We start from the raw sequence: 21,175 nt of genomic DNA on the forward strand, positions 1-21,175 counted from the left end.
TTAAATACAAACACAAAATGATGTTACCGAACACCTGAGTGTGTGATCCTCATTAAATTGAGATGCTCCAGGCCATTTGGTAATGAGATGTATGTACTATATGTGTGTGTGTGTGTATGTACGTATTAATGCAAGCAGGCATATCTCTCAATTGAAATTGCTCCAGGGAAGCAGAGCTAATCAGGCAGTTGTGGCGTAATGTTTTGCTGCTGTGTAAAAGAAGCCTGAGCGTATGGAAGTTTCAATTGTCCATTGAAAATGGCTCTTAAGAAATCCTGCCAATTCTTACTACTGAGGAAGATTTCCAGCGTCTCGAGATCACATTTGTTCTGCGTGTTCAGAAAATTCATAGACAAAACATAATGACATAAATAATGCATGGCTGAAAAATGAAACAAAAAAAATAATCCAATAATGTAGAAAGATTCCATTATAAAAAAAAAACCTCATGATTCATTATTCTTTATTTCAAATAGAGTTAATCAGTTACTGCTGGCTATTCTATACTTGGCTTTATACTTTCAATATTACCGTCAGTCTCTCTCTCTCTGCATTTGCTTTCACAGAGCTTTGACCCAAGACAGATCAGGAAGGGTCAGGCTGTACCATGGGTACACCCTGCATCCGGATCCCAGACCTTTTCTTTTCATTTGCCACCGACTCCCATTTGCTAAGCACTCTAAGAGCTATTTTTTCTTTTTCTTTTTTTTGTTATTCATCCATTCATTTAGTCCTGTGGGAAAAATCTTTCAATGCACATCACTTAGCATTATGTAGCGGAAATAGCCCAAAAGGGACTCCGGAGCACAGTGCAGGGCAGCAAAGACACATTTGCACAGGAATCTGTCTCCTAAGACTCTTTTCTTATGATTACTTATTACTATTTTGCAATCATCAGGCCGAAATCCTCCCGCTTTTCAGACGAAATGTCAAAATCGGTTCATACAAGGAATATAAAATTTGAATGGATGAGTGGATATCCATGGACTTAATAGGATGAACCCAATTACTGCTCAAGTGTTCTATCCTGTAGCATCATTAGGTCACCAGAGTTTCCACTTGCACACAAGATACATATTTTTAACAGGCTGCTAGACTCTAAACTTTTAAACTCATCGCATCTCATCTCATCAGCCAACATTTCAGCCATATTACTGACACATGCACAACACATGCACGACTTTGGATGTGTGTCAGTAACTTGCGAAACAGTTCCCTGAACTGGTCCTTGATTTCAGAGAGTGGGAGACGAAAGCAGATTGTCGCTAACAGAGTTTATCCGCGTTGACTAGAAAGCTAATCAAGCTAACGTTTGCTTCATGAGTTGAGTGAAAATGCTACCTCTGGCTAACGTTTTATGTTTCCAGCTGGTTCATTCCAAAACAAAGAAACCATGTAAAGGCATCTTCATATGCACCTGATGGTTGTATGTATGATATTGTGCTAATAAATATTATCCCAGGTCAGCATCCTCACCAGTTGATCAGTGGAAGACATGGAAAAATGTTTACTTTTCAGCATACATCTAATTAGTCATAGTATTATGTAAGTATAAGTATGATTAAACAAATGCCTTGCCCTGCCCCCGCTGCCGGAAAAAAACTAAATCCTGCAGGAAACACTGTTTATCCTTCGTATTTTTAACCAACATGTTTCAATCCTACTGTTGCAATAGAACAGGTTTAAGATGAGGGCTAACCATACACTCCTATATAGCGTCCAGGACTGGCTCCGACACAGCTGGGAAATACTAATGTAAACAATGAATAGTATTCTTCTTTTCAGTTGCTAAACTGGCTTTTTTTTTTTTTTTTTTTTTTAAATAGTGTTTAATTGGATTTATTCTAACTAAGTAGATGAGCTGCTGACACTAAACATTTCCACATATTAAATCTCAAACAAATTCAAATTTGCAATCATCTGGTGGTTAACAACTGAACCCCTTGTTAGGCACACCTTTTGTCATAGCTCCTATCAGCCATTTGGTGTACATGAGAATGTACTTTTTTAAACATTAAATGCGATGAAGATCAGACTGGGATCAAAACGTTGCTCATTTAAGTACATTGCACCTAGATGTCATGCGTGTACCTTATGATTATTGTCCTTTCATTAAAAGTGTAAAAAACAACATGGGATATGATTTACCAAAGTATCTTTATTTGTAAGTGCATATAAGCCAGTGAGAGGGACTGATAAGGTTTGGCCACCAGACTGAGAAGCTGAGGGAGGAGGCCCCGAGTCAGGGGCAAAACATGTGATAACAAAAACAGGGGAAGAGAAAGAGTAGGGAGCAGAGAAAGGAAGTGTGGGAAATAAAGAGAGAAAGAGATACACCCATAAATTCTGTATATAACCCCTGGAGATGCATACAAACAGATAAACTACAGGGGGCAAAAGTCCTGTATTAACAGATAAGATAGAGCCAGGACAAATTTCAGCAGGTTCTCTTTTTCATTTTCCCCCAGTCCTTCTTGATAAAAATCATTTTAAAGTGATGCATGCCCACCAATGCCAAGTGTAGTACCCTGAATGTGCCAGCCAGCTGAGCTATGAAGATAGAAAACGCTCTATAATAAATGTCCCCTCTGAGGCTCGCATCCCCTGAACCGCTGTAAGTAAAACACCCTCTGTTTGCTTCAGGGAGGGATCGGTGTAACAAGGAGGAATGCCCTTGGCAGACACTTGCGTTGCTAAAAAGGCAGCTGCATTTGCACATTTTTCCTCTCTCTTTCGGTGAGAAGAACAAAATGTTTTGACACGTACTTAAAAACCAGCATGCGATGATGTTAATGAGTATTTTTGCATTTATGGCCATTGACGCGCACACAAACGCAGACTGCGGTTATACGCCACATTATCCTCAAAGTCTCTGTTAGGTGATGTACGAGGCAAGAACATGAGGCAGACATTGACTGAGTGCTGCTGTGTATTAGATGTGATTCACACACACAACGTCAGTCCTCAGCCTAAAATACCACCAAGACCCCCTCTGCTTTAAATGCCATGTCTCCATTTCATAAGGAGGAACTGAATCATGTCACATTGTATAAAGAGTTGAACCATAGTTTGTATTTGGAGTGGAGCAACTCCAGACGAAGAGGATGTCTTGGCCTTTGTTTGACACTGAGAGACCATAAAAAGACTTTGTGTCTCCGCCAAGCACCAAGCGTGTCCTGGCTCTAGTCATTAGCGTGCGTCAGTGGGTTTTTGTCATTCAAGCTTCTCCAAACAAACCTTTGATTATTCACTGAAAGCAAAGCAAACTTCTGTGAGAGTTACGCTTTATGCGATTAGTTTCTCAAAAAGAGTCTTAATTGGTTAAAAGTTTATTCTAAAGAAGACGCATCTGGTAGTATCAGACATTAAAATTTAAAAATTTAACCAATTCAACTGGAAAAAACAAAAAACAAACCTTTAGGCTTTTAACTGCTCCACACCTGAAATTATTTGGGGGAATATTTTCATGTTTGAAGTTTTGCTTTCACACGCATGGAAAATATTTATAACAAATGAAAATGAGCTCAAGCAAAAGTATTGATTCATTATATGTGAAAGCTGAACTGCCATAATACAGAGAGCCAGAGGAACAGACACAACAAGTTTTTTACTTCAGTACAAGTAGCATCACCGCACTGCAAAAATACTCATAACACAGTATGTAAAGTACAAGTAACCAATGCAGGAAATCTTCCTGAGTGTTATGCAATTATATTATTAGGTGATTATTTCTGATGCATTGATGTGCAAGTAACATTTTACTTTTTAGTTGGTGGAGACCGAGCTTATTTGAACTATTTTACAAACCTTTGCGTTGAATCTGTAAATGCACAACAGTTACTAAGCTCATCATACTGTATGTCAATCTGTATGACAATCTTAATTTGTTAAACAATTAGTAACTATAACAATCAAATTGATGTAGTGGAGAAAGAAGTACAACATTTCCCTGTAGTGAAGCGTAAACTGGAAGTACTCGTGTCAAGTACAAGTACCTCAAATTCTATCCACAGAAATAAATAAACACAGAACAAGAAATGACATCACCTATCGCTGCTTCTTCCAGACTGAATGTAACGAAAACCCACTTTAGACCATGACTGAGCTGACCAACATCCTAGGTCATCACAAAAAGAGGAGTCCTATAAGTGCATCAGTTCAACTACTTAAACTACTGCAAACTGGTCTGATTAGAGGAATTCAATAGTTCATTAATGAGGGGATCCGATCAGGATCAAGCCCAAATGTAATGAGAAACCTTGAAATCTGATTATATGTGAGTGGAGTAGCAGCACTTTAACTTCACTCTGGGTTTTCAGCTTATTGCTCCCTGGCTGCTCCTTGCTCATGCATGAGAGGAAAACGGTCGAAATGGTCCCTTACATGCCAAAAAATCCACATGTGCACTCCTAAGCACTTATGTGTTCGACTTGGACATTCGTATCCATGTTCGTCGCAGCGTGTAATGTTTGTTATGCTAGTGGGAAAGAGCAGTGATGGCACAGCCTTTGAGTGAAAGAGAGCATCTCTGACTTTCTAAGGAGCGACTTCCCGCTGCAGGCAAAACTGTGAAACACTCAGCTCCACTTATACAACTCGGCTCTCCTGACATCCCCTGCCAGCGTTCGTCTGAAACTGGCTGCAACTTCAGATTCCAGAGATGAAAACACTCCAAAGACGTTATCAAGGTCTTGACTAAAACATAAAGTAGAAACTGTTGTAATATGTGGCCCTTTCCTTAAAATGTGACATTTCGCTTTTAACACGCAACGCCCTCTGCGCTGTCAGAAGTGTGCACGAGCGTGTCACTTCCAGTGCGCACACCGAGGAGAGAGACGCACTCCCCAGGTAGCTTCATATTTACAAGCAGCAGTGAAGACAGTGACCTTCAGACAGACTAGTTGAGCTGTCAGCTTGGTTTAACGCCTGTTAAAAGATGGAGGAAAGTAGACAAGGTGGTGGAAAGGGACATTTTCCAGTGAGCAAGGTGACACAAAAGGAACATTTTGGAAAAGGTCACATCATTTACATCATTACCTCCTGAAGGCGTATTGAAGAAGTGTTCATCTCCCTGCACAGAATGGATGCCTCCGTTCATTCTTACATCCAAACATATCCATTCCAATAGACAAGTGTGTATGTGTGTGTGGGTGTGGATGTGATTTTTGTGCGTCTGCTCTGGTATCTGACACTCTCAGACAGCCAGTAGCATGGCTCAGTGAGAGAGATGGCGTGATCACTGGACCGTAGTCTGTCTTATCCTGTCACACACATACACATACACATACACACACACACACACACACACACACACACACACACACACACACACACACAGGCTCCAGACAGCCACTGGGGCCACCAAGATAATACACCTCTCCGGTGCTGGTGTTACACCAATAAATTGGAATTTTTGTATAAACTAACCAAGGGTAAAGCATAAATCGTACTTTTAAGCCTGTAAATCCCAGCAACAAAAAAAAAAAAGAAAAAAGAAAAACCAACAAGGTGTCTGGAAAAGGTGATATCCTCACTGGCAAATGAACAAACAAACAAAAAAACCCAAAGCAAGCAGAAAACTTCTTCCGCTGCTGTGCATCTTGCAGTTAACGTGATTGTTTGAGTTGAACTGTGCTTCGTGCACTCTCACTCTGCGTGTCTCATTAGAGAGACAAAGTTAGAGTTTCAGCTTTCTCTGAGCATAAACAAGATGGATGAGTGGAAAGAAGACTGAATAAGAAACTTTATTAAAAAAGGACTCTGAAGTAAGGTGGATCATTGGGTTGCAGCGTCTGTTTAAAATACCTTGAATTCAGGCAGATATGTGTTGGGTGGTTTTGAATTGTGATTAGTTTCTGTTTCTGTCTTCACCAGAAAAACAGAGTCATTGGTCATTTGTTGTTGAAATGCTGAAAACAATGTTTTCCTCAACAAAAGTCAGATGTGTAGCACGATTCTGTTACAGCTCCACAAACATTTTAAGAAGCAGTCTGGGGCGGATCAATCTTCTTTTTTTTTCTCCTTTATTTAAATCATAAACACAATCTTTCTGTAACTTCTCGTTTTAACCACCATGACCATGATTGTTCCCTCACCAGAAACCGAGATGCTCAGTCAGAATAGCGAATTATGTGAACATCTACAGTTCCTTGAAGTGATACTTTGAGTTACTTGACATGGGGTTGTGTGAGGTACTCGTACATAGTCAGCGTATTACCTGCAGTATTCTCAGTTTGGAGAAGTAGGCAGAAGTACCAGCACAGAACCTGAGCGATGTGCCGCTGTGGATGGAGCCAGTCGCAAATAGTGTTTTGCCACTTGCAAAATGTTCATTGAAAAAGTTCATTTCAGTTCAAGTGCAATATGGTAGTTCAGTGGTTGAGAAAATGTAGTTCCAAAGGAAAAGGCTGTTTGACAACAAAATAAAGTGGTGAAAGTATCAAAAAAAATAAAGCATATATTTCAACCGATACTGGCTTTTTTTTGGTGACTAACACGTCTTTTGTGGCTGGCCCTGTCGACACCACAGTACATCACTCAGCTTCTGCGCCGGTTCTCCCAACTGCTTCTCTAAACTGGCAGGGCGCCGATCCCAATCTACTGCAGGTAATCCACTGATTATAGATAAGTACTACAACCCTTACAAACATCAAATAATCTCAACCATCACTTTAAGCACGGCATCTGGTGTCGGCCCCTGTTTTGATGGCATCAGCAGATCAAGTGGCATTCAGCCTAATATGACCAACCTTCGTACTAGTGTTTGCTACTATCGTACACCTGCAGCACAGTAAAAAATGTGTGGCTCGTATTAATGGCACCGATACAAACGTAGTTCCTTTCCATAGACGATTGTGGCCAGAGGGTTTGAAACAATGTTCCAGGTCACAAACTTTTTTTATACTATAAGCATAGGCAGATTAATTTCTCACACAAGTTTGAAACTGAACTACTGCAGTATCTACAGACCACACCACATATTTATTTGAACGTTTAAACATTTGACTCAGTTTCTGATGTCTTTTACACTTAGAAAATAAAAGCATCCAATTGGAAATGGAAGAGCAACATTTGTAAAAAATTTTGACCGTAGTCTCTGGTAATTGACCACTTAACAGTGAATGTTTTTGGCAAGAAGGATGACACTAATTATTGGTTAATAATCATAAACCCGATGAATTACTATATTTGGCTGCTAGTGGGAAATGGAGACAAACACCTTGCTCCATGTTACTGAAGCATTCAAACCAAACCGAATCTAAATTCCCACCGTCAAGATTTACAGACTTCCGTCATACGTACTGTCACACATCAAGTCTGCAATGTTGCTTTCAGATCTTGACCCCAGTTTCAACTTTGGAAACTTAACATATAGAAAGCAAAGGAGATTTATTTACCCACTAATCTGTATGTTGTCCACAGTTTTCTTTCAGTAATTTATAGCGACATACCTGCAAGGAATGAAACACCAGAGATAACTGAAATTACGGCCAGCCTGAAAATGATCTTTCCTCCTCTAACTCCTCTGCTATCCTTTCACTCCCATTCTCCTTCCACCACTCTTCTCCCCCCCTTCCTCTCCTTTCTCCTGTTATTTCTTTCCTTTCATTCCCCTCAGATTCCTATCCAACACGTCATTCGAGGGCCAGAGCGGCTTTATATCCAGAGACAGTCACAGCCAGAATGTCATCTCAGAGGCCCATCACTACATCTGGTCCCTCCAGCTGGACCCCCTCGGCCAGCCAACCTGGACCCGCCTGGGACGCTGGCGCAGGGGGAGAGTTCTGATGGACCAGAGGGCCTGGCCAAGCCATGCGGGTTCGGGAGGTGGAGGTGATTGGCGCCGACCCACGAGGCTGCACATGCGGGTGGTGACGCTGGTGGAGCACCCGTTTGTGTTTACCCGCGAGGTGGACGGGGACGGACTGTGTCCCGCAGGCCAACTGTGCCTCGACCCGCTCACCAACGAATCTTCGGTTTTGGAAGGACTTTTCCAAAACCTCGCGGGACCCAACGGATCTGTTTCCACTGACCTGAAGAAGTGCTGTTATGGATACTGCATTGACCTGCTGGAGAAGCTGGGCGAGGACATGGGCTTCACTTACGACCTCTACATTGTCGGCGATGGGAAGTATGGCGGGTTTAAGAACGGTCGCTGGACGGGATTGGTGGGTGATCTGCTCAGTGGCGCTGCCCACCTGGCAGTGACTTCATTTAGCATTAATTCAGCCAGAAGCCAAGTCATTGACTTCACCTCACCCTTCTTCTCCACCAGCCTTGGAATTCTGGTCAGTGCTGCTCTTTCTCTTGCTGCCTCACTTCTTTTTCTCCTCATTATATATAGATTTTTTCTTTTTTTTCTCCTCGCTCCACCTCCTATTACTCTCTTCTGCTACTCTTTGGCCCACCCTTCTCTGCTCTCTGTCATTGAACTCACCTCAACTCTTTCCGCTTGGTATGCTGGTGGTCAGTATCAATATGGCAGAGTTTTATTACTGCAAGACCTACATTATTGGAATCTAATGCAATTCCCCATATGGGGCTAGACCGGTGAGGAGCGAACAGCTTTGTGAGGTGACCCTATTACTGCAATTACTACAGCTAGTCTCACCAGTTGACAGGCATAGCGACAGTGGTAATCACTCTATCTTCTCCTCCTCCTAACACGCCACTACAGAGGGAGACATTCTGCTTTATTTACAGTGGATGTCTCTTCCATTGTCCATAATATTTCTATTTTCTTCCCCCCATTTCACCTCAGGAATCCTCTCAATGAACAACAATGTCACACACAGCACCTTTATACCCCATCAGTTTTGCACCTGACAACAGTGCAGTGAAGATAATTTATGTCCAATGAAGACATGGCTAATGAATGTGTAGATTCCATGTGTGATTTGATTTCATTAAACATAGTGTTTATATATAGTACGTGGTTGGGGGGGGTTGAAACCTTCCTCCCATATTGCCTGTTCACAGTTTATTTCTTCCCATCCCATCCTGCTCTTGTTGAGTCTCCTGTTCCTGTTTCAGTTGGTGAAAAAGGACCATGTCTAATTATTTAATGGATTTATGATGAACAAATAACCGCACACTTTAACCCAACACTGTGTCGTAAAAAAAAATAAATAAATAAAAAAAAGATAGCACTGTTAATAGCGGACAAAAATGATGATCAGAATAAGAGAACACAGTGCGCCTATTTTTTGAGGTTATTGTGAACAACCTGTGAAAATTAAGAGCAGCAATAAAATACAGTAATGATGATGACATATTGCCTTTAAAAATTTTAGTTATTAGTTTTCTACCCTGCCCCCCCCCCCCCTGCGCAGGTTCGTACTCGCGACACAGCTGCACCCATCGGGGCCTTCATGTGGCCTCTCCACTGGTCCATGTGGCTCGGCATCTTCGTCTCCCTCCATGTCACCGCCGTCTTCCTCACCCTGTACGAGTGGCACAGCCCGTTTGGTATGACGCCGCGTGGACGCAACCGAGACCGGGTGTTCTCCTTCTCCTCTGCGCTCAACGTGTGCTACGCTATTCTCTTTGGGAGGACGGTGGCCATCAAGCCGCCAAAGTGCTGGACGGGACGCCTGCTGATGAATCTCTGGGCCATCTTCTGTCTGTTCTGTCTGTCCACCTACACAGCGAACCTGGCTGCTGTCATGGTCGGGGAGAAGACCTACGAACAACTGTCAGGGATACATGACCCAAAGGTACCAAAGTCAGAAAGGTGCAGCACTACTAATAACTGCATTTTCCCTAAAAAAAAAAAAAAAAAAAAAAAAAAAAGTTGATTATACTATTCTCTGCCCAACGGTTTTAGTTATTTTACATCAGAGATTTCTGCACTAATTATTTCTCTGTGCTCTTCTCACTGGTTTGAAGTGGGTGGGACGCAACTATGAAATGCACAAATCACGATTTATCCCCATTTGAATCAGAATCTGATGACAGTCGGTGGCTGGTTAGGGCACTGGGTCAAATCTGGGTCAAACACCTGATAGAGATGAAGAATTTTTGATGTCATAGAGACATACAGTTTCAGGGCATTCATTTCATCAGAATATTTATTTTATTTCTTTATTTTCTATTTTTCTTTACTTCCGTTCAGATTAAAATGGGGCAAAACATTTCCATTTGAAAAAGAAAATGTGGTTATGAAACTGACTGGGTTTAATTTGTTTTTTTCTTCATGTCTTTCTGGTACACCGTCTGTCATTGCAAACATGGCTGACTTTATGATAATTAACAAGCTGTTGTGGAACTTCTCTTTGAAAATGTCCTTGATGTGCACTCGATAAAAGTGCAGACCAGAAGATCAATTATCTATTCTACATTTTAGAAGAGCCACTTGACGGTCCTTAGTTGGCAAATATATTCTTTAAATGAAACCACTTTTAGAAAAAAAAAGGCTATTGAGGTAAGATAATTCATTCTTTTTAGCCGACTCACCAACTCCTTGAATCACAAGAGTGCAGGACAAAAGAAAAGTTCTTGTAAGAGTATTTCTTTTACATCTGGGTATTGAAAAATTCCAACCAAAAAAAAAAAAAAAGAGAGAGAGAAACAACAAACCGAAATAGAAAATACCAATGTTAATATTAATACTTTTTGACGTCAATTTTTAGAAGAAACACCTCAGTTTCTTCTTGCTTTCCTGCAGTTGCACCATCCCTCTCAGGGATTCCGCTTCGCCACAGTGAGAGAAAGCAGCGCAGAGGACTACGTCAAGAAGAGTTTCCCTGAGATGCACGAGTATATGAGAAGATACAACGTCCCGGCAACACCAGATGGAATACACAATCTCAAGTAAGGCGAGGTTATACATACAGCCCACATACAGTACAGCACACACGCGCACACGCACGCATATACACATAAATATTCAGGTGTACAGATGGTGCTCTCCAGTGAACCAGGTTATTCCCATATCTCTGTCATCTACTGTCATCATTCCTTTCAAACCTAATTCCTCTCTGGTTGCACAAATGGAAACAAAGAAACTGTATCATCTCTGAAAAAAAAAAAAAGAAAAGAAAAGAAAAAAAAGAAGAAAAGAAATCTCTTAGTCGCATGTCCAAGGAAAGCCAAGACTGTGGGGGTGAAAAAAATTGCATCCCTGCTGCTGCTGTTCCCACTGCAAGCCTGCCTGCCCGCATTCAAGTCTCACCCTCCTCCTTACCCTGCCATTGCTGTCATCCTAAGCTGCTTCGACATTCAACTGGCATCCCCGTGGAGCCAAGCAAGAATATAGTGAGAGAAGGCAGCTGGAATGCAGGCCTAGGCTGGTTAGGACAGAATTTGAATGGATGAAACACAATTTTTTTTTTTTTTTTTTTTTTTACTGAGCTTGTAATATGCTGATTAGAGGGTTCAAGGAAAAATGTCATCTTTAGAAAATTACAACCAGGGGAACAAGACAGCCATACAAGCATACTCGCTGCTCAGGGTTTACTCCGCGAGGAGCCAGGCATTATTTATCAGTGACATTATCATACTGTGAGTATTATGTGAATCGTGTTATAGCTGTATCTAGTTTCAACAGCTATTAAAACTCTGTTAAATTACTTTCTTATTAAAGTGTTACTTCATGATGAAGACTTTTCCCTGATCAACCTCAGAGATTCAACACTAACAGAACCGCTGTGTCTTACGTCGCCTCGTAAAATAAAGCCACATTACAGAAATGGCTTCCTGTCACCAGTGCTGTTTTCCATTTATGGCACTGAGATGCTTTTGCACGATTCAACTCCTTTTAGAGGCATTAACCGAAGACGATGACGCAGAAGAAGCAGTAGCATCATATTGGTTAGTTAATTGGTTGATGCCGGGGTCGTGCTAGGGTCATAAAATACGCAACATCAGTTTCATACTTTGGTGGAAATACCAAGGACATAAGCTTCAAGCTAACTCAGCCTGTCATAATGAACAGCCAGCTCGTGGGTGGAAGATAGCGGAGGATTTCAAACACTGTCCTTGATAACAAACAAAAAACAGAGTAAGTCTTGGAAAAAAAAAAAAGAAGCTTTATCACTTGTATCCCAGCAGGCTTTAGCTGTCCGTGAAGATGTTTTACAGTTGATTTGTAAAAGCCTCGTTGCTGTGTTGTCACAATATTTCACCTGTATAACAGGCTTGGAGTGAGGAAGACAAATAAAGGCAGTAATTGTAATGCCATATGATCAGAGGAAGTATTGGGAAATCCCGGACAAAGCAAAAGGTTGAGAGAAATCTGTCTATCATTATTCATTACTTCACTTCTTATTTTTTTCTGTCAAGTAGCGTTACGTGTTTATGAAGTGAAAGCATTAAAAAAAAAAAAAAAAAAACCTATAAAAACAGACAGAAGAGTGACGTGGGTACAAAAGCAGAGAAAATTAGTCTAGTCTTGGAGAAGCAGACGAGGGGGAAGATGACACTAAGTAAAGGTTCATTCCAGTTCACGTCTCGGGGGCGGGGGGGGGGGGTTTAATTTTTCATGTGAATTTCAGAGGGTTTTCTGGAAGCTTCTGTGGTTCAGAGCCATGAGATTTTAGTTAGTGCTACTGTCATATTTGTTACCACAATGAAACATCCGGCACTCATCAATAACATCTCAAATGATCAGATTCTCATAAAACTCAGTCATTCGGGCTAATGCTTCTGTTCCAGCATTACAGTGTGTAACTGTCTGATCATAGAAACACACACACACACACACACACACACACACAGTTTGTTAGTTTGCAAATAGCTCAACAGAAAATCCCGACAGTTTCTGTGTCTGGAGCAACAGTTTGTTGTTATCTAGAGTTCCAGAAGCAGACGGAGTCCGACCTCTTTCTGCTACATCTGCATTTGCGTTGCACTCGGAGGATTTTCTTCTTGTTGTGTGTTTACAGGGCTGACCCTCAGAAACTGGACGCATTCATCATGGACAAAGCTCTGCTGGACTACGAGGTCTCCATAGATGCAGACTGTAAAACACTAACAGTTGGAAAACCCTTCGCTATAGAAGGTAACACATGGAAGCTTCTTATGTGACGATTCATTTGCTCATAAAATTATGTTTTCCACCTTAGTGGGTTTGTTGTCTAAGCAGTAAGGTTATTGGTTGATTAAGAATCACTCAAACATGCGTTGGTTTTTTTAATTGTCACTTGATTTTAAGAGGTCTTTCTGCGTGACTGCAGACCAACTGACCATGAGCGTTTTTAGGACACTCCTGAATTTAACAATATCAGCCACTCAACGCTTGAACAGCAGCTAATCTTCTGGCTTTCAAAAGCTTTACATTCTTCACTGTCTACTGTTAATCTGTGGTCCATTTAGCAAGCCTCTTCCTCCCACTGTGAAAATGTTCCCATGGTGGTTGCTTCCATTACAGGACACCACGGTCCCACATTCCAGTGTTGTTGTTAATTACTTAATGCACCCTTAAGCCTTCAGGATATAATACAGATCAATCAGCGTGCTTCCTACCAAGACGAGCTACTTCTGTAATTGGCTATCACTGAATTTGTCACACTTTCCTGGCATGCTGAGAAATTCAGAGATATACTGACATTTTCAAGTACCTGCAAAATTGCCAACACTGCCTTCTTTCTGCTCAGCTGCTATTCCTGCGAACGGCTATAAACCAGTGAAATAATATAATGGCAGCACATGGTTTTGAAGTGACAATTATTTTCTTGTGACGGAGAAGTCAAGAGTCAGTACTGAGTGTTTTTGTTTGTGTGTGTGTGTGTGTGTGTGCGTGTGTCTGTGTGTTTGTTATGTGTCCACTGGCAGGCTACGGCATCGGCCTCCCTCAGAACTCTCCTCTCACCTCCAACTTCTCTGAGCTTGTTAGTCAGTACAAGTCAGACGGCTTCATGGACATGCTGCATGACAAATGGTACAAGGTTGTGCCCTGCGGGAAGCGGAGCTTCGCTGTGACTGAGGTAAAAACCACCTGCTACATACAACAGCAGCACACTATTGTTCCTGTTGATGAAGACATGCTGAGTTGTGACTTGCAGCATCTCCTCATCACAACCAGTGGATATGGTCCAAATATAAAAGCTAATAAATTACACCTCAGGTCATTTCAAATATTTCATAATTATATAGAAGTAGTCTTTTGTCTATCTGCTGTCTACTTCTATCATGGGGGATTATTTTACAAAGCCCCTCAAACAAATCCTGACCAAGGACTCTGACTCTGCCATCAGAACACTTTCCCTGCACTCCCTCCACAACCTTCATGAACAGTAATTGCTCCCCTCTAATTCAGACCCTGGCCCCTGACCCTCCAGCTGCTAACCAAGCTGTATCGTCCCCATAACTTCAGGCCTAAGCAGTCCGGGCCCCCATGGTCCATGTTGTTGTTCTGCTATTACAAAGCACTTAGCTCTCTTAGCAGCCTGGCCATCCCTCCTCCCAGCTGCGACTCTGGAATCCCTAAAAGCTTCTCCCAGCTCAGTCCGGACCGCACACACCCCATTTTCCAAGCCTGGATTAAAAACTAACTCCCCTGTACACCTCCTCTGCCTCATCTTCTCCCTGTATTTGTACTATGCTCTTCATTATTTATTTTGTCTTGCATAGTGTGTGTGACAGGCGATATAATAATCAGCTGGTTGTTCATAATTAAGCAGCATTCATTGGTGCGTGCCTTTGAATGACAGCATCACCGAAATACCAAACACGCGAATGTAGATTAATCGTCTAATGAGGCTTGTACGAGCAGCAGAAGTGCTACACTGCAGTGGCACAGATTCAGTGTCGCTGAATGAACCATTTTCCACTGTGCAACAGCTAGACTTGTTATAGATGCTATCTACAGTTGCAGACATTTAAATTGCTCCAGGTACATTTCATTTCTCAGCATCATGCCTTCCTCCGCCTGCCTATAGTGACGGCAGAGGAAGCTGCTCACCCAGTATTCTGTTTCATCTGTGTGTCATTTAATTTTACATACAACTACAGCAGACAGTTGACTATCAGAAATCGCGGTGTGATGATCATGTGCACGCTCCATTTTCTCATGTTATGTATACTGAACGCTGTAGACTATGATACGTAAAATATGCAGCACAACATATATCCACCCTAACCGATGTTTTTAAATCCACTTGCAAATACAGCGTCGTCAAGTGTAACAAAAGTAGAATGTTTTGGCACGGTTACAGTGTGCAGTCACAACAAACACTGGACAACATCAGCGGGAAATTCACGTGATATAAGTAGTGTATGAATTACTGACAAGGCTGGCTCACTTTAGTCATGGCTCAGCATTTTTTTTTTAGCAATCTTTTATTCCGATGAATGAGTGCTACACCAGCAGCAGCAGCAGCAGCAGCAGCAGCAGCGAGCCGGGGATCCTGAAAAGATGAAAAATCTGATGGATTGGCTTCAGTGAGTCAAGCCAAACCCTCTGGCATCCCGCCAGCTCCCTGTCACCCCAAAGAAGTTGATCCCATTTGAAGTAATAAAATCAATACTAATAAATGACATATTATTCAATTAGCTAACATTAAGAGGGCCAAGCTTAACATTACCATGAATAAATTGTGACCAAAGGGATGCAGATTATGAGCGTTATGGCGCTTTATTGAAGTTGTTCGTCGACTTTTGCAGCAAATTTTTTGCAATTAATCAACGAGAGTAGTGAACCAATGACCGGGGAAAACATAACGGTGTTGTGAATTATAAGATCACTGTGATAAATGATTGTTTTATACGGTTACAACTGACAGGAAGTGCGTGTGTAGCCAAGAGCATGTGCAAAATCTATATCTGCGAGGAATGTTGGGAGAGGGTTAATACACACCAACTTGCACTGCTTTTTATGCAGTTGAGTATAACAGATTAGTGTCATGTATGTTCAGTAAGCGTGTCTTACTGTTAAAAAGGATAACACCACTGTAATTTTATTTCCCTATGACAGTACAGTTTGAAATGTGTTCCCCTGCAGTCAGATGCCACTTACTGTCTCTACTGCGCGACTTCCCAGGAATCATCGGCTCCCACCCTCCAAAATTTCATTACAGCCGGCTCGCCAAGTCACAATACTGCAATGACGAATTTAATCCATCATGTATTCCTTTCCAACATGACTTTATAATGCAATCATCGCAGCTGCTGCTGTATCGCTCCATACTCTGCGGTAAAAAAAAACATCCTTATAAGAATGTGCATCTGCAGTAACAGCAACAAGTGCTCAATTAAGAAAAGTGTGATATTACATTTGGAGCTGGCTGCACGTGCAGACTGCTAAAGCATTTCTGAGAGGTTTCTCCACACCGATACATCCAGGAGAGAATAAGAGCAAATTAAGATCTGAAGAAAAAAAAAAAATCATAATCTCAGTAATAGGTGTGATATCCCAGAGCGAGACAGTCTGAGGGTTTTTCTTAGAAGCTTAAATCTCAGTGATTTAAACGAAACAATGTAAATGTCCAGGAGAAGTAACTGATACTTTATTTCACATTTCTCATTTCTCTGAAATAGCCATAAATAGCTTTTACAGCTGTAGTGATGGCAGTGTTAAGTTATGGGGACAAAAAATATACCATGCATTACATTTGTCATTGCAGCGTACTGTCTATGCAAGCTGTTTTTAAATGGAGTTTGGAAAACAAAAAGGGAGCCGATGACTCTCAGGAGGTCGGCGAAAACTTGCTGTAATTGAGACGGTGGGAACTTACGACTGCGGTGAATACATCAGCGGGTTCCCACCTTTCATGGGTTATAATGGCAAAATAATAAGAAAATTACACTCGTGTTATCATTAAAGTGTTGGCTGTATACACCAACAAAAACCTACGGCCACACTTCCTACTGAAAACATCTGTTTCAATAAGATAAGGCTGCTCGTGCATGCAGTTTCCATATTGTTCTCAATTATTTATTTATTTTTGTTACAGTACAAAACACAAAACGCAGTGCACACTAAAAAAGACTAAAAAAGTCTTTGACATAGTGGATCCATTGACCTTAAACTGCTGTACTTTGTGCAAAAAGACATGTATATATATTGTATGACGTGGCTTGCATAAAGCAATATACACGGACCACGGGGATTTCAAGATAAAGGGTTTGATTAATAATTAAATATAAATGTTAAATTTGTAAAAGTGGAATCTTGTGTTATCTTGTTATGTGACTGTTTTATCACCATGCAGCACAACCTGAGGGACGTTTTATTGTTGTACTTCCTGGAAAGAATTTTTCAGACAACTACTCCTCCATTAGAGACAGTAGATATGAATCTTCCCATCTCTCCACTTTCTTTCCCTGCCTCCCACCGCCGCTCATTAAAACTCGTGTCTCTCTCCAGACGCTGCAGATGGGCATAAAGCACTTCTCCGGTCTGTTTGTGATGCTGTGTGTGGGCGTGGCCTTATCTCTACTGACCACCATAGCGGAACACATTGTGTACAAGCTGGTGATCCCGAGGGTCAAGGAGCCACGCTTCAAATACTGGCTGCACACGAGCCAGGTGTGAACACACACACACACACACACTTTCAAAACAAGTTGGAACACAGCTACACTGCAGCCAGAAGAGGACTACTCACTACTTTAAGTCATCATAGCACAAAATAAACATAGACAATTTCAAAGTACACAGGGATAGCAGCAATATGTATGGTCCATATGCATTTAGACAGTGACACAGTTTTGATTACTGCTCTCTTTCACTTTCCTCTCTCTCCCTCTCTTTCTCACACATACACACACACACACTTTAGCATTGCCAGTAACCACCAGAATAATCACAGAAAAACAGGCAAATCATTTCCACTACGCATTTGACAGCCAATGTGTTGCTTGTTTTCCAGAGATTACACCGGGCCCTCAACTCGGTCTTCACCGATGACAAACTACCAACTGTTACCAAGCCAGAGAAGAGGTACTGTCCCTGTCACTGAAGGCTGGTCTCAGTTCAGTTTCAGCTCAATCCAATGAATCCAGTAGACAAGTACTGCAATACACTGACACTAAATGTAATGTTTTTTTCATGAATTTGATTTAAAAGGTCCCATATTTTACACTTTTCTGGTGTTTTAGTTGAAGTTATGAAGATATCTTTGTGGTTTTAAGTATCAAAAACCATCTCAGAGGAGATAGTTGTGGTTTTACATCTAATCTCTCACGTCTCTCTCTGGAGCTCTTGTGTGTGTTGTTGTGACTGTTTTCTGAGTGACGCACAGCCAGGCCAACCACAGGTAACAGATCGTAGTGTACTATTGTAGCTTGGTAAAAATTAAACTCGGTGGTAAATGCAAATGGCAATGACTTAAAATGCTCTTGTGATTCAGAAAAAAATACATTTTAGCCACTGGTCTCTAATATCCTTGGCAAAGCTGTGCAATGAGATAATGGCTTCCTGACATCCAACGATTCAATGTTTCCCTGACATTTTTCAGTCTTGTAGCTTCTTAGCTCAGAATGAAAGCTTGGTGTCGTGTTGTTAATTAAAAAAGTTCAGACAGCGGGTCTGAGTGGGCCGGCGCTGGGGGTATGGCCGACCTCAGTGACATCACAAAATGACAGAATTGACGGCTTGTTTCAAGGTAGTTTCTGAATACTTTGACAGTATTTATGTAACACCTTGAACTGCTGAATAAACAAACAAAAAAAAGATATGGAAATCTCACTTTCTACAATATGGAACCTTTAAGCATTGAACTGAATGTCATCTGAGCCCAGTTGTGTTGTAATCATTTAAGACCCATTAGTACATTTAGTTTTGACTCTTGACATGCAAAGATTTGTCAAAAATAGGACTGCCACTCATTTTAACCAAATGGTGTAGAGAAGAGATGTAATGCTGACAATAATTGCAATATTGTCAGCGTTATGACAATATTTTCATGTTTATTTTCTATCAGGGTGTATTTTACTCCTCAGAGTGGTGTCAAACCACTGCACCCTCCATTTTCCCACCACTTCAAGTCTTTAAACGCCAGTGTTTCTTCTCATTCAGAGTGCTTTACTTCATTTAGAGGCATGTCTAGGAAGCGACTGTTTAAAGCAAATGGTGATTATAGTTAGATTTGGTGGGAAAGGCTCTGCTGTTTGAGGGAGCTCTTGATGAATCCAAGCAGTAATATGGATTCTGCTGAGAGAGCTAATCCCCCCCCAAAACAAAATTATTGCTCACTGCTTAATAAGTATAAGCAGGGGCACATAAAAAAAAGAAAAAGCCACTGTGATCTGCCATCCTGACTATGCAACAAGCACATTTAAATTTCCCTTGAATGCCAACAAAGCCCTTTATATGTGAGAAGTAGCTCAGACAACATCCTGGCTGCCCTCAGATAAATACTGTATGTGGCAGGATACTAACAGGATCCTCATCCAAGGGAAATATTCAACTAAATGTAACTAACCATGAGAAGCAACAAGAATGTTGCAATTTCCCCTAAACGCTACCAAGCACTTCTCATATCGAGTTATAAGTCAATATTATTGATCACTCTCAAAGGGAAGTGCAACTAAAATGAATAACCATAAACAAGTCTGGAGTAAAGAATTACTTGAATGATCTGCTAAATGAATGCACGCAAAAGAAAACCACAAGGTGAAAATGTGCGCAAGACCCAAACTCATACTCTAGTATCCCAATCGTCGTTTGCAACAAATAGCAGCTACAGGAACCTCGTTTGAACAAAACCAAATGCAAATAAACACACACAGGTTGCATATGAACACACAAACAATGCAAAACAAACACACAGAGATTTATCAGCACAACAGCAAGCAAAGCAGCCAGCAAGCACAACATCACGCTTTATCATGACGCTGAATCAGAACAGCAGGGAAGCTCAGCGGGGAAATAGCCAACAACAATGCAGCCATGGTTATCTTGCTGGCACGGCCCAGAGAACAACAGGCTGCACGGAGCCAACACATGACATGTCACTGGCACTGAATGAAAGCGCGAGCAGCACAGCGGCAGATATTTAACTTACCCCCCGGGTATGACGGCGGGTTGAAGTCCGGTGAAGGCCCCTGGCAGAGTGGATGCGGACTGACAGCAAACAGAGGGAAAACTCGGCCTCGGTGTCGTGAACTGGATGAAGGCTGACTGACAGCAGCTTGGTGGAGGCGGAGGAGGGTGCGAACGTTTGCTTTTTAATCCAGATCATCCGAAATGAGAGGCACAGACGCGGACAGGTGAGCTGCGGCATCGCTAGGTGACAGGTCAGATTGTTCGCGGTGTACACCTGAAGGAATATGATTGGATGCTGCTAATCACATAAGCAGTGAATGAGCCAGTCAGAGTACAGCATACTGCAAACTTCCGGTTCCGTCAATGGCCAACACAGGTGACTTCCTTCGACAGAAACTTTTATTTTGTAATACATTTTATACGTTTAAAAATGCCGTAAAATGTATACGATTAAAGGAAAATGTTATGCTGAATTAGTGGGTGTCATTGCATGAGCCCATATGATGTAACCTTAATTCACACTACACATACACAGAGGCGTTTTCAGCGAGCCACTGGCCACATTATCAGGCTGAGAATAAGTGACATCAATTAACATCCAAGTGGCAGTTAGGGGACTCGTTTTTAATCAGAAGCTAAATAGAACGGTCAGTCTGTTGGAAGTTAATTATCAGTAAGGGATATTGAGGAAATAATCTCACGCTGACGTCACAGAGTATTGTTTGGTACAGCGGGTCAGAGAGGGAGCTTTAGTAGCCTAAATCATGAAAGCTTCTTTTTGAGCAGCTTCAGTGTCTCTTCAAATGTTGCATGTGTGCACTTTGTTCAGATGAGTAGCACAGTCATTTTGACACCGCTGTACCATTGTGTTGTTTTATTCATTTTCGATTTCTGCTCATGTTGTCATTTTAACATCACTTTGGAGCTCATTCTTTGCGATCGCACAAGCATATCTTGACGTAGAGGGAAATTGACTCTCTTTTAAGCCTCTAAGGAGAGATCAAAACAATCCTCAACCTATTGCAGAGCAAAAGATTTTATTACACCCTGCTGCTCTCTATTTCACATCTATCCCTACTTAGCGACGCACTCAGAGGGGACACTCAGGTGGAGCGCTCAAAGTGGGGATTAAGTACACGTAATAATTGTGGAGCTAAGGCCATGTGACGGATGCCTGTGGTAATGAGGATAGATTACCTACTCCTGCATAATTACGCTCATTCAATCAAGCTCTTCTGCATCGTGGCT

The 21,175-nt window shown here is 41.6% G+C and overlaps 1 protein-coding gene across 2 annotated transcripts in view; it reads left to right on the top strand.

Moving 5' to 3' along the window:
• The window catches only part of grin3a (glutamate receptor, ionotropic, N-methyl-D-aspartate 3A), a 43,733-nt gene that overhangs the window by 14,623 nt on the left and 7,935 nt on the right, over positions 1–21,175 (top strand). For both annotated transcript variants that reach the window (XM_056404370.1, XM_056404369.1), the window contains exons 3-9: positions 7,619–8,288; positions 9,333–9,716; positions 10,667–10,812; positions 12,885–13,000; positions 13,774–13,925; positions 17,306–17,467; positions 17,811–17,881. In XM_056404370.1, the coding sequence (XP_056260345.1) occupies positions 7,619–8,288; positions 9,333–9,716; positions 10,667–10,812; positions 12,885–13,000; positions 13,774–13,925; positions 17,306–17,467; positions 17,811–17,881 (1,701 nt within the window). The remainder of the gene's footprint in view (positions 1–7,618; positions 8,289–9,332; positions 9,717–10,666; positions 10,813–12,884; positions 13,001–13,773; positions 13,926–17,305; positions 17,468–17,810; positions 17,882–21,175) is intronic.

This window comes from Seriola aureovittata, chromosome 18 (genome assembly GCF_021018895.1).
Source record: "Seriola aureovittata isolate HTS-2021-v1 ecotype China chromosome 18, ASM2101889v1, whole genome shotgun sequence".
NCBI classification, from domain to species: Eukaryota; Metazoa; Chordata; class Actinopteri; order Carangiformes; family Carangidae; genus Seriola; species Seriola aureovittata.